This window comes from Epinephelus fuscoguttatus, linkage group LG21, assembly GCF_011397635.1.
Source record: "Epinephelus fuscoguttatus linkage group LG21, E.fuscoguttatus.final_Chr_v1".
NCBI classification, from domain to species: Eukaryota; Metazoa; Chordata; class Actinopteri; order Perciformes; family Serranidae; genus Epinephelus; species Epinephelus fuscoguttatus.
In genome coordinates this window covers 14,837,192-14,850,968 of record NC_064772.1, presented here as the reverse complement: position 1 = coordinate 14,850,968, position 13,777 = coordinate 14,837,192, and the positions used below count along the sequence as shown (strand labels likewise).

Here is a 13,777-nt window from a genome sequence, read left to right as displayed (position 1 = left end):
CAACTGAGAGTTTATGGAAACTAGTAACAAGTTGGTTAAAACAAAGGTAAACGATTGAAATAGCTTAAAGTAATGGATAAATGGTAATAATACTTACAAATATGCTTACAGCCTTACGGCCAGAACACACAGGTGGTGAATGCTGTGCGTCAAAAAAATACCCTCCCTATGATTTTCAGTGTTCAACCCTACACCAGTGGCTGCTAGACCCATGTCAGCACTCCAGGCGCAACCCCCCAGGGCACTTCACGCCACTGCCTATTTCCAGCCTCACCGCTCCCAGAATTAAATGCATTTTCCCCAACTTCCTCTCTGCTTGTACATAGCAGCTCCTGTAGCAGCTCTTTTTCTCTGCTCCTATGGCAGCTCGACTCCTCTCCTTACAATCGATGCATAAAGAGAACTCTGTAGCTGTTGCTGTGTCTCGTGTGTGACAAAGAATGGACGAGGAGAGACTCGTTGTTGAGGTTGAGAAATATCCCAAGCTTAACCACCCACATCCCATCATTATAAAAACAATGGCCAAAAAGATACTGCCTGGCAAGTCAGATGAGAAATCAAGTTTAATTAGGGGCTGATTCAGATATGATTTTAAACTAGTGCATAGGTGGAAGAAGTACAGATGTTTTAGTAAAAGTAGTAATAAATAGTAGTATATGCATGGTCATGTGTTGACGAGTTGCAGCTCAACACATCCAGTGTGTGCTAGGGGCCACACTTCACACACATCACGTAACTTGCCGCACCGACGCAGTGCCATTGTGCAAATGCAAACTTGAAAAATCTGCTTAACAGTGACAGTTCGATTGTATGATATCATCATTGTGAGACAACCACATTGTGTAAGTAAAAGTGCTCCATAATATCCATTTAAAAATAATGCAACATGGCAGGTGATGTGGATGAAGAGGTACTTCAAACGGTTGGGAACCGCTGGCCTAGGGTTATGCAAAAAGCTAAAATTTTCATATAAGGTTTAGTTTTTCAATGCTTTTTTACTGTTTAGTGTTTCTTGGTTTGGAGAAAGCAGTGAAATGTCGATGCCCATGTTTTTTTTGCTCCACAGTCGTGTTTCAAGAAGAAGAAACATTTATCAGTCTTAAGTATTATTTTGACAGAGCTTTTACAAAGCATTTATGATACATGCACCCAGTGGACTCCAGAAAATGTCTATCTTCACTACTGCAGCACAGACCCATTTATCCTCCTCTGTGGTGGTGTTCATCAAAGTGCTGGACATAAACGACAATGTGCCAAGGCTTGCAAGAGATTACCAGCCATATATCTGTGAGGGAACACAGGCGGGAGAAGTATGTATATTATGATGCACTGATGTTCATGATTTATCAGCAGTGTGGCAATGAAAAGTGGACAGTAAAAGTTCTGTTATTGCAGCATATTGTATTACATCAATGTACTATTTTTAATCATTAAATGACTCACAAGAACCCATTAGAATATTGTGCAGCACACTATACCATATTACATCCATTACATTGGCAGCTGCTGAATTAGATTCTGACTTTCTGTCTTTCTGTCTTTCTGAAAAAGGAAATACAAAAGCTACGTGAATATTTAGGCTTCCAAGGAAATCTGTTGAGTGAATGTGATGCTTGTGTTGCTTATATTTTCTCAGAAATGTGTCCTTTGTGTCTCTCAGCTCATTCAGCTGCTCAGTGCTGTTGATCCAGACGACCCCGTGGAGGGACACCACTTCTACTTCTCTATGGTCTCCGAGAAGCACATCAATCCAAACTTCACTATCAGAGACAATCAAGGTTATATTTAAAACAACAATGGTGGAATAAGCATTCAGAACATATAATAGAGCAAAAGCTGCAATAACCACAGTGTAGAGATACTGAAGAAATACTGCAAAATACTACTATTTATTTTTCTTACGTAAATATACAGAAGTATTAGCATCAAATTATACTTAAATTTCTAAAAGTAAACATACTCATTATGCAAAATGGCCCATTGCAAAGTCAGAACAAGGTTAAATACCATATAGGTCTTCACTTACCAATAACTTGTCATGGTTTTTGGTGCATACAATAAACATACAATAAGCATTTTAAGAGGAAATGAAATAAACCATCAAGAATATACATAAAGAAAATAAAAAAATCAATAATGATATGAAAAAGATACTATAAAAAGTATTACAACATAACAAATATGTACAATATAGCTGTTTTAGAGTGAGAAGCTTTACATTTCAGAGTATATTCAGAGTTTTATTGGATTGCAATTGTTGATGCATTCTTTTGTAAGCATTATTATGTAGCAGCTAGTCAACTTATCCTTGTACAATGGTTCGTATGAAATCTCTAATTAGCACCCCAAGAATGGCGTCATCACGTTATGTACTTAACATAAAGTTACGTAAGTTAGGTTGGGTTTAGACAAACAATCTTTGGGTATCATCATGTTACATACTTAATGTAAAGTTACAAATATTAGGTGCGGCAGGTAAAGTTATGTAGATTGGGTTAAGACAAACAATCATTGGACGTCATCGCATTATGTACTTAACATAAAGTTACACAGGTTAGGTTTAGGCATGTAAAGTCATGAAGGTTGGGTTGGATTTATACAAACAATCATCATGTTACGTACTTTATGTAAAGTTATGAATTTTAGGTGTAGGCAAGTAAAGTTATGTAGGTTGGGTTTAGACAAACAATCATTGGGTGTCATCATGTTACGTAGTAAAGTAAGTAAAGTTGCATAGATTAGGTTTAGGCAAGTTAAGTTACATAGGTTCAGTTGGGCTTAGACAAAAAAATCGTTGAGCATCATCATGATGTACTTAATGTATAGTTACTTTGGTTGGGTTCAGGCAAGTAAAGTTATGGAGTTCCAGTTCGGTTTAAACAAACAATCTTTGGGCCTCATCATGTTACATACTTAATGTAAAGTTGCTAATAATAGGTTTAGGTAAGTAAAGTTACGTAGGCTGGGTTTAGACAAACAATCATTGAACCTCATCATGTTATGTGCTTAACATAAAGTTACATAGAAAAACAAAGGCACTCTTGCGCTTCAGCCAAAAAAAACTGGATCAGTGCTCACAGCACAGGACAAAATTGATAAAATTGCAGAGCTTTTAATAAGGTGCAAACAGACTGACGTTTCGACACTACTGCGTCTTCTTCAGAGTCAAAAACCTGAAGAAGACGTAGTAGCGTCGAAGCGTCAGTCTGTCAATTTTATCGAGTGCTCCAGCCTCCTTTCATTTGGGTTCAGTCATTTTTTGAAGTGGCCCACTTGATGTAGTGTCTATAAAGTTACATTGGTTGGGTCTAGACAACCGTGCATCATCATGTCACATACTTAAAGTAAAGTTCCAAATATTAGGTTTAGGCAAATTAAGTTACATATAGTGTTTCGAAGGTTACTTTTGAAATGTTATAGGTTACAGATTACTAGTTACCCTTTTGAAATTGTAATAAGTACTTTAATTACTTCATCAAAATACTGCAACTTATTCAGTTTGATTACTTTTTTGCTTTTCTGACGAAGGCTTCATTGCCCAGTTTCAAACATTTAAGTCCAGAAAACATAGGTGCATAAATGTTGCACACAAATTTTTCTCAACAGCTCTGCTGACTCACATTGTCTGGAAACGTGCCAAAAGAAGGCATTCCTTCACAACAAAAAGATGCAGTGCAACAGAATTAATGTTTTATTCTACACTGCTGAAAAGATATTTGGATGTAACCCCTTTGTAATCACCATTATTTTGTTGCATAACTCTAATATAACTACATATTTTTTTCTCAGTAACTGTAACTGATTACAATTATATTTATTTTTTAATTTAATCACGTAACTCTGTTACATGTGACTAGTTACTCCCCAACACACATATGTAAGGTTTAGGCAAGTAAAATTATGTAGGTTAGGTTTAGAAAAACATTCACGGTTGGGTGTCGTCGCCTTACATACTTAACCTAAAAGTTATGTATGTTAGGTTTAGCAAAAGAAACATGGTTGGGCATCACAAAGTGACAACATACCTTAAGATAACTCAAAGTTCACTTGGTTTGGAACACCAGTCTCCTGGGGGAAAGTCCTGTGTTTGTTTGACCCATCAATCACCCCATTGTACCGCCTTATGTGGACCTCTCACTTAAAAACAGTGCATTAGAGGAGCCTGAGCTGATAAGATAGGGCTATGCTTTTTCCCACTGTTCAGTCTAGTCTTTGTGTTAAGTTAAGCTGCAAACTTCATATTTAGCATACAGTCATAAGAGTGATATTAATCTTCTCATCTAGCTCTCGGCAAGACAGCATGTAGCGTATTTCCCAAAATGTTGAATTATTGCTTTAAGATTGTTTTATAACACCATTACACTTGTCAAACTATTTCTTCAAAGGGACAATGCATCTTGAAATAAAATTCATGCCTTCTTTATATGATATTGTAGAACTCACTGCGAGTTGGTTATGGCGGTAACAAATCTTGCAGATGCCTCATTGACAGTAAATGATAAAACAACTGCCAGAAAGCCGCAATATTGATACAAGAACAGACTCACAGATTTGCTAGTGGACCAGCTCTAAAAGGTAGCAGCTGCTTTATTGTCTAAATTCAATGAAATAGCAGAAATTAAATTTTACTTTTGTAGACTTTCCCTTTAAGTGCAGTGAACCAGTTGCTGAATGACTTGGTAACATTGCTGTGAGACCCTCAGTATGAACTAAATTTGTATTATAACACTTTTTGCACCAGGAAATTTCATCCTGCAAATTACTGACATTTTCTGTTTGGTGGCTTTTAAGCTGTGGGGCAAAAGTGAATACATGAAACGAGATGAGGCCGTACTTAAAGTCCCATTTGGTGGCTGGAATAATGATGGTGAGCTGTGGCTAAACCACAACCTGTATGAGCAGTGGTGTAACTGCGTGACAAACGCAGGAAGAAGGCATATTTTTATGATTACAAGAATTTGAATTTAAATGAACACTATGTACCCCTAAGTGTTTTTGCCACATTTTGGAATGAAATTCTTCAGTAGGTTGTTATTTTTGTGGCTGACAGCCTCTCAAGTAAGTAAATTGAAAGAGTGTTTGCCTTGTAGTCAGTGGGCGGTCAACCTTTTCTCAAAGTTTGTAATGAAATGAGCAGCCCAACTCAAACAAACAGCTTTGTTAAAGTACGCAGCACAGGGATGTGTGAGTGTATCGATTAAGTTAGGATGAAACGTATGCAGGTGTAGTGTATGGGTGGTTAGCCACGCAGGCACAGCCATCCAGTCAGCAACTAGGAAATGAATAATGAATTACCCATTTAATAAAACACATTTCCAAATGCCACAAGGCATATTTGACTCCCCAAAAAGTTATTGTTAGGTGCCTCGATGAAGCCTCGCAGGTGAATCTGAAACAGATTTTCCAAATTTGCTTTTGTACACACTGTAAATTAGATTTGACAGGGTGCTTGGGCCTTTCAGAGAACTTGGATTGTATTTTAAATCACATTACGTGTGTCAGTTGAATTACCCCAAAAATATCAGCACTCACAGTGGAAGCAGTAGTCATGTTTTTGTAAAGAATATTGAAAAGTGCACCTCTCCTTGCTTCATTTTTTAGACAATACAGCCGGCATAGTGGCACGTAGGAGTACATTTACCCGCAAGGATCGAACCCAGTACTTCCTGCCTGTTGTGGTGACAGACAGCGGCTCTCCAGCTCTCTCCAGCACCAGCACTCTGACCATCAGTGTGTGCAGCTGCAAGCCTGCCGGACATTGTCCCACAGGAGGGGTGGAGGCCCTCGCCCTGTCTATAGGGGTCAGCCTGCAAACCTTGTTAGGGTTTCTGGTCTGCCTTGTAACGCTCACAGGTAAGAAAGCAAAGTCCTACCTTGTATTCAAACCTCGTCTCAGTCCAGAATATTCAACTATGATGGATATAAAGACATACTTTTTTGGAGTTTGGACTGACTTCCTTTGGTTGGGTGGCTTAGCCATCTGGCATCAAAATCATCTCTGTCTGTTTTCAACATAAGAAAATAACAAAAAGTGAAGGCTGAAAGATTAGTTCTTTTAAATGAAAACTGTCTAAATATGAAGTAAAAATATAATTGAATACATCAGTAAAGAGTGCTGTAATGTTGTAGTGTTCGTAAATATGTAAAAACATGGTGTAAAAGAAATAAAAAGCTTTCCAGTTGTCCCTTAAATCACCCCAAAATCAAAAACACATATTTATCCGTTTACCTGCACTGCTGTTTATCAGACTACACTGCTTTGTTGTGAGCTGCCAAATGTTGGAGATATCTGCTGTAAAGATGTTTGCCTTCTTTCGAGTAAAATGGAACTAAATCGCACACAGCATGAGATGTAAACATGCAAGACTATCCTCCTTCAAAACATGACCACAAGGGGTGTTTTTACAAGCAGAAATTATGACCCATAATTAGGTTTCTTGGTTAGGCTGTGACCCCTGTTGGCTGTTGTAAAGAGAAAGTCATCCTCTAAGGGTTGGAGGGAGGGAAGGTGGATGGGTCAAACAAGCACCAGACTTTCATCCATGAGATCGGTGTTTGTGTCTCATGTGGAACCAAAATTCAGTGTTAGTTATTTTAACGACAAACTATGGTATGATGATGTATGTTTATGTGACATGTGTCAAAAGAGATATTTTATGCAACCCTAGTCACAAATGTACCTATTTTAAGCCAAAACATTATATTTTTTTGCAAACCTAACCACATAGCTTTGGTGCAACTGCAACCATTTCATAACATTAACCCACATGTTTAAAACTGCGACTATTAATGGTCATGATATGCTCCTGTGGGTTGTATTCAGATGTATGAACATATGACTTGAGTGTTTGTATTGTTTGGAGGACCTCTTGAAACATTATGGCATCCCCCTGGCTGAGCTTTAACGTTAGCTAGCTCAGTGGTGCTAGGTGAGCTAGCAGTAGCTGCACACTTCCTTCTGCGCAATAATACAGTTGGTTGGTGTTGTTTGGTAGAAAGAAAATAGTTCCCACATGAAACTGCTCACAACAAGGTCTGTGGATTATCTTGAGTAACGAAGTCATCATTTCTGGAAAGAGACACTGCTGTTGAGTTTTTCAAATGTATTTTTTTGGCGCTTTTAGCAGCACAAGCTGAGTGCCATCTGGTTCCATTATATTGGAGAGAAAGCAGACATCTCTACAGCTGATATCTCCAACACCAAAACAGTGTAGATTGATGAATAGCAGTGCAGGTAAGAGGAAAAATCTTTTTCTTTTTTTTTCTTTTCTTTTTTCAGGGTGAACTGTTTCTTTGACTTCCAATCAGTTGATTTTTCTTCTTCTTCAAACCTGAACCTGACAGGTTTGTTAAAATACAGAATGTTGAAATAGGCTCAAAATGTATAAGTACTAATGTGCTTTCAAAAGAGAGGATCCTTCTGTGTGTAATTTTGCATAGCTAGAGCTCCATCCTCCAGACACTTCAGACCTCTGTGATGTCAGGAGCAATTCATAAAAGAAACACAGCAGGCTGATGAGATACAAGCCAGTAAAATTACACTGGGGAGAAAGAATTACAAAGTATTAACAGGAAATCATCCAGAGGTGCTGTTTTGGAGTTTGGCATCTTCACACATATTTCAAACAGCCAATAAAAAGGCTACTGCAGGATTGCAAAAGATCTTGTTCTGCCAATTTTTTTGGCAAGAGATTCTCCAGACCTCAGTGAGATTGACAAGACAGATGTCAAATGAGATTTACTCTTTGAGTGGCATGGTGCAAATGTAGTGTGTTTTGTTTACACAGGAGGAGTGGAGTGTAGTAGAGAGCTGATTAGTTTTGCACTGTTGCCTGACAAAAGGTTTCTGTAACGATGTTGACTGACAGAAAACATTGCCAACTTATATAATGACATCTATGATTATTTAATTCAGTCATTAGATATTAAGGTGACCAAGGTTTGAACTCCCAAAAAGTCAGTATAGTCCTTAATTACTCATCATGTGAAACAACGGCATTCCCCCTGATATTTTGCTGTTAAAAGTTGTTTTTTTTCCAGCGGATCTGTTGAGCTAGAGCAGCTCCAACTCACATCATTTTGGCAAGTATATAAACGTGTGTTAAACAGCAGGATTTTTCATTAACAAATTTGCACTTTCATTTGAATCCCTTTTTTAAAACTCACTAGCGTGCCTTTAACACACACTTTTAAAATGCTGAAAGCTTGCAGAGCAATGATGTCAGGTAATGAGCATATTGGTTGCAATACATCAGTAGCAATGCCACCCTGGGACATTGATGGGTTTGCATAGTGAAGAGCTTTATTATGACCTCGGCTGCTTTGTGTCCTCCCTGTGCCCATCACATGAAAGATTAATGACAATACCTGCTATGCTAACATTCTGTCGGATGAGCACAATACCTGCTGAAAACACGACAGAATAAAATAAACACTCTTTTGGCATTCTGTGCCACATGGAGCAAATAAAAAAACGTCTTCCTTTATGTGTGAGCTGAAATTAAAAAAGATAAGTTATCACCTAATTTGCCCCCGTTTTAAATGTTTGCATCCACAGTAAGTTACAGAAAAACAAATCTGGCTGCTATTATTTTTGGTGCACAAGTACATTGTATGCTCCATCAGGCACCCTAGATGCTTTTTTTCCCACTAAGCTCATGCTCTGGTGTTTAACGGTAATGATCTCCTGTTGTGTTGTGTCTGCAGTGCTGTCAGTTCTAATGCTGATGCTGAGGAGGCACAGGCGGAAGCAGCAGGAGGGACTGGAGGTGGAGGTAAAAGAGCTGGAGCTGCCTGAGACGGTGTCGCAGAAGGTGCTGTATTACGGAGAATCTGGGGGTGGGAGAGCAGACCTAGACTTCTGCCAGCCTGCCATCCCACTGCGCCACCACCCCAGGAGGAGGGAGAGGAAGCTGCGGAGGGAGGACGTCAGGGCCAGTATAAGGATGTCCCTCAGAGAGTCCCACCTCATCGGGCCGGATGATGAGGTCTTTAGGCAGTTTATTCTGGACAGGCTGGCAGAGGCAGATGAGGATCCTTACGTTCCCCCATTTGACTGCCTAAGAACCTATGCATATGAGGGGTCGGGGTCTCCTACAGGGTCCCTGAGCTCACTGGAGTCAATCACTTTGGAGCAACCTGTTTGTAATCCCAGACCTTACGTGGTTAGACTCACCCCTTGGTATGGGGGAGGAGAGGAAGACACCACCTTCTGAGGGGCTCTTCTTCTTCTCCTTTTTAAATGGCTGTTTTTCCAATGTTTGCATGATGAACCAGTTTAGTGCATTTCCAGTGAATACTTTTCAGTGACATCAAGATGGAAAACAAATGTTTATAGGAAAGGTTCAACATTTAGAAAATACACTTAATCCCCCTTCTGCCCAGACTTAGATGAGATGATTGATAGCACTCTCATGCTTGTACAGTAAACATAAAGCTACAGCAGCCTGTTAGCTTAGTTGAGCTTGACATAAAGACTGGGAACAGGGTACAACAGCAAGCCTGACTCTTTTTTTAGACACTTTAGAGGTGCCAGTAGGCCGACTTTCTTATTTCCTTCTTTCTAGCTGTTTCCCCTTTTTTCCGGTGTTTATGCACAGCTAACTGGCTCGCGCGGTTCATATTTAGCATACAGACATGAGAGTGGTGTGAGTTTTCTCATGTTAATCTCCGTGAGAAAGCAAAAATCATTTCACAATATGTCAAACTAAAATCAACCCTTTTATAATTTCACATCTTGTGTATATCTGGACCCATTTGTGTTTGCTGTATTTTCTTTTTTTCTCTGTGTATGTGACCCAATCACCAGAAAAAAATGTTGGCATGGTATATTTCTGCAAACCACGGATACATTACATTTTCACACTACAGTGTAGCAAATGCATTGTAACAAGTTAAAATGCATTTACTGCACAATGTACAGCGATGTCTCTGTAAAAAACATCCGCTCTACTTGACACTATCCAAGTTGAAACACAACACTGGGTCACCTTGTTGTTTGGTGGTCCCAAACAGTGATCTACACTGCAGCTGGGCAGGTGTCTTGCTTAGATGACATACCATCCACAGTTCCCTCTAACCTCTAATGACAAAGTCAGCTCATAAACTATATTACTTGAGAAATGTTGATATTATTGGTGTGAAATATACAAATATAATGCATCCGTGGTTTGTAGAAACGTACAATGCCAACATTTTCCTCTGGTGACCGGGCTGGTGTATAACTCTTCAAACATGGATCACCTTCATGTTATAGCTACAAAGACATTGAGAGCAGTTACGACTCTGTGTGTGTCTAACACGAATGGAAATGTTAGACCTTGTCTCAGTGGCTTAAACTCAAAGGGCAGAGGGTTTCTCTTAGATATTCATGAGGCTGCTCTGACCAGAAAAATCTAAACCATTGGCTATTTGTATGAATGCTAAAAAACATACTTCTGTTTTTCCTGACAAGCAACTTCTTGTGGTTGTGCAAATAACGATGCTCCTTTTTGAGAAGCAAAGGTGAGATTAACATTTAAACATGTTGCCTGTACAAAGAATGTGACTCAAACTCCAGAAACTGCAGTTTGAATCCTTTCTTCTACTTTAAGTCAAAGTTTGTTTGGTTCAAATTCACCCGTGGCCCCTCCCTAACCTTGAAGCTGCATTCATTTATTGGAGCAAGCTGAAGACACACTGTTATCTGAAAAATAAAGTCGTTTTGGCGAACGAATTGGTGAACATTTTTACACATGAATGTAGTCATAGTCCAATATTCGCTCATCTTCTATCTCCATTCTTGTCTCCACCAACCCCTGAAAAAAGTTATATGGCTTCGTAGCTGGTAGCTGTGGCACTATATTTAGCTATAGGCTTTGTCTGTTGTGTTGTGCTGTGCAGGTAGCACACAGTGGGTTTACTCAGTAGGTAATTTGTTCATTTTTAAGAGGGGAGGACTGACCCGGTTTGTTTTGTTCATTTGATTGGCTGGGTAGCATCACATGAGATGATTTAATATGCCCTTAGAATGGGAACACTCCGTCAATAATTCTCAATAAATTATTGGCTATATGGGTCCGTACCAGGAGTATGGAGAAAGATGGCAGTTTAATAAGGGGGAATCATTTTGGTCATTTCACTAACAAAGGGATAGCGTCCCCCTCGTTCTACTGGGGGTTTTTTTTGTTGTTGCTGAAAACAGCTGCCTGCTGCAGCTGGAAAATAAGCTGTTGTCTTTGCTGGCTGGAAAACCAAAACAAATGCTTTAAGATGAGGGGAAATGCAAATTTGATGACAAGTCTTTGTTGGTTCATCACTAAAAGCAACCCCTCAACATTGCACATCAACCTGTTTCTTTCCCAGATTGTCAAATACAAATGCTTTGTCACACCCCTGGGCATCTCATTGCGAGGCACAGGACACCCTTTAGCTTATCTGTGTGATGCAGAGCTGAAACACATTGTAACATGTGATTAATGTTGTGAAACAGTCACAGCTAGTTTTAGACAATGGAACTACTTGGTTAGGTTCGGTGAAAAGATCATGTTTTGGGTTAAAATAAGTACATTTGTTAAAAATGTAATGAGATAAAAATAAATCGTGTGACTGACCTCAGTGCTTCACGACCCTAAGTAGATTACATGATGTTACATTTGAACAGCAGTGACTTTTGGTTTCATGAGGGACACAAACTGCTGTCTCCTGGATGAAAGTCTGGCTTTATTTGACTCTTCCATGTAACCCTCCTACCGCCCTATGTGGACTTTCTTGCTCCTAATACTATTCTAGTCACTCTCAGCGTCAAGTATTGTAGCAAATGGGTTTACACTGGGGTCAGCTGACAGCCCGGTGCGTCTCATTAAGACGCTAAAGGCTGCCTTTAGCATCAATATCACACATCAAGGGGTGTGACAAAGGGTTGTGGGTCACTGCTGGGTCTGAACCCCAAGGGATGGAGAGAGATGGCAATTTAACATGGCGGGTGAATTTTGGTCATTTTGCTAATAAGAGGGAGTGTTGGCCTTCCTCGTTTCCTCTCAAATCGCCTACTGGGTCCAGTAGAATTTTTGCTGAAAACAGCTTCCTGCTGCAGCTGGAAAATAAGCTGTTGAGGGCAGTCTGTTGGCTGGAAAACCAAAACAGTGACTTTAAAGATGAGGGGAAATGGAAATCTGGTGACAGCTCTGTTGGTTCATCAGTACAAGCGACCCAATCCAACATTGCACATGGTCATTTGATCCATTGTTACTATTAAATGGCTCATTTTAACCAAACTTTAACTCAAAAAGGTGGCAGATCAGAAATTGTACGATTGATTTATGAATCTGTCACATGGGTGGATTTTTATGGGCATTGACAAACAACCTGTTTTGTTGTTAAGGTACTGCGCAACAATGTAAAGCATGGCCTATAATGTGATCCAGCCATAAGACAGGTTACTGTATGCAAACCTTGACTGTCTCTTGACTGTATGATCTCTTGCTTTCTTTTATTTACAGCTGTGCACTTTGGCAGATGTTTGTAACTCACAATCTTAAGCAGAAAAGCATCTTGGGAGAGGGGGGAATGGGTACATCAGAAAGGTAAAGCACATCATTAAAAGATAAATGCACTGATGTAATGAGCAGGGTGAGAGTATGCAAGGGGAGTCTCTTAAAGAGGGCACCATTGTGATTCATGCTTTTTTTATTACAGCGTGACATTATTACCCTCATTCTTTAATACCCACAGTATTACTGACCTGTTAAATTTACATTTCTGATACTACCGTATTTGTAATATTCACTTCTTATCATGTTTTATGTAACAGTTTTTACTGTACAGTATTTGTATTTTACATTATGAAATCATATAAATTAATGTATACTTCCCTTGGGTTTATGTATGGCAACATTATTTTCTAAATAGAGATTTTGTTTCCTGGTTAGCCTGTTTCTCACAGAAGTGAATTTCACTTACAGAAGAGTATCCATTAAATATGAACTGTTTAACATGTATTATGCTGTATGATATGACTCTCTGCTTTTTGTCGAGTCACGAGAGAGCAGATCACACTACTCGTGTAAGCCAACCGGCAGCGGAGAGCAGAGCGGCATGGGTGACTGGCAGCAAAACTCCAGCAAAGTAAGATTGAGAGACGAGAAAAGAGGCTTGATTTGAAATGTATAAAGAGAGTGAAACTCTTGAGAAACATAACAGCTGGAGCGCAGTGAAAAAGTACATAATATACAGAGTCTCTCCTTTCTTCATGGTCATTTACAGTATCACTGGCAAACCCTACGTGATGGTGTTAGTTGTGTGGGTGGCTGCTGGCGGGGTGACTCGAGGTAATTACATGGGGCTCAGGTCCAGCCCCCTTCACCTCCTCGTACACTAATTGGGCTGTTTGCTGTCTGCGAAGGTCAGCGTTTGGACCAGAGAGAGTATAGTTCTTACTGAAGGAAAAACTGAAGAATTTCATAAACAAACCTATTTGAAAAGTAGTTGAAAAAGCCTCGAGGTAAGAGACAGTATGTGGGAAACAACTAATTGCTTGAATCTTTTCAGCTTTTCCTTTCCTGCCGTGGTTACTTGTACTGTATGAGTAGGTGCACCACTCAGCGGGAAAATCACTGCAACTCAAAGTGAGCTTCAAATAGCTCCCACTGTTGGAAACAATCTATCCAGCCAGTGCTTTTTAGACTATATCATTGTCTCACAATGGTTTCTAAAGACACAGGTGCTCATAAAAAAGGGTCTTTTTGAAGTCCTTTCAACCCAATCTCCACAGTCCAACATGTAGGCTATTGGATTTGTC

General features: G+C 39.5%; 1 protein-coding gene across 2 annotated transcripts in view; it reads left to right on the top strand.

Moving 5' to 3' along the window:
- The window catches only part of cdh19 (cadherin 19, type 2), a 42,601-nt gene extending 29,522 nt beyond the window's left edge, over positions 1–13,079 (top strand). The window contains exons 9-13 of one of the 2 annotated variants that reach the window (XM_049565216.1): positions 1,189–1,310; positions 1,661–1,778; positions 5,602–5,853; positions 8,041–8,082; positions 8,707–8,839. In XM_049565216.1, coding sequence (XP_049421173.1) covers positions 1,189–1,310; positions 1,661–1,778; positions 5,602–5,853; positions 8,041–8,057 — 509 coding nt within the window. In that variant the 3' untranslated portion in view covers positions 8,058–8,082; positions 8,707–8,839. Of the gene's footprint in view, positions 1–1,188; positions 1,311–1,660; positions 1,779–5,601; positions 5,854–8,040; positions 8,083–8,706 lie in introns of both variants that reach the window. The other variant, XM_049565215.1, reaches the window with a different exon arrangement.
- The last annotated feature ends 698 nt before the right edge of the window (positions 13,080–13,777 follow it).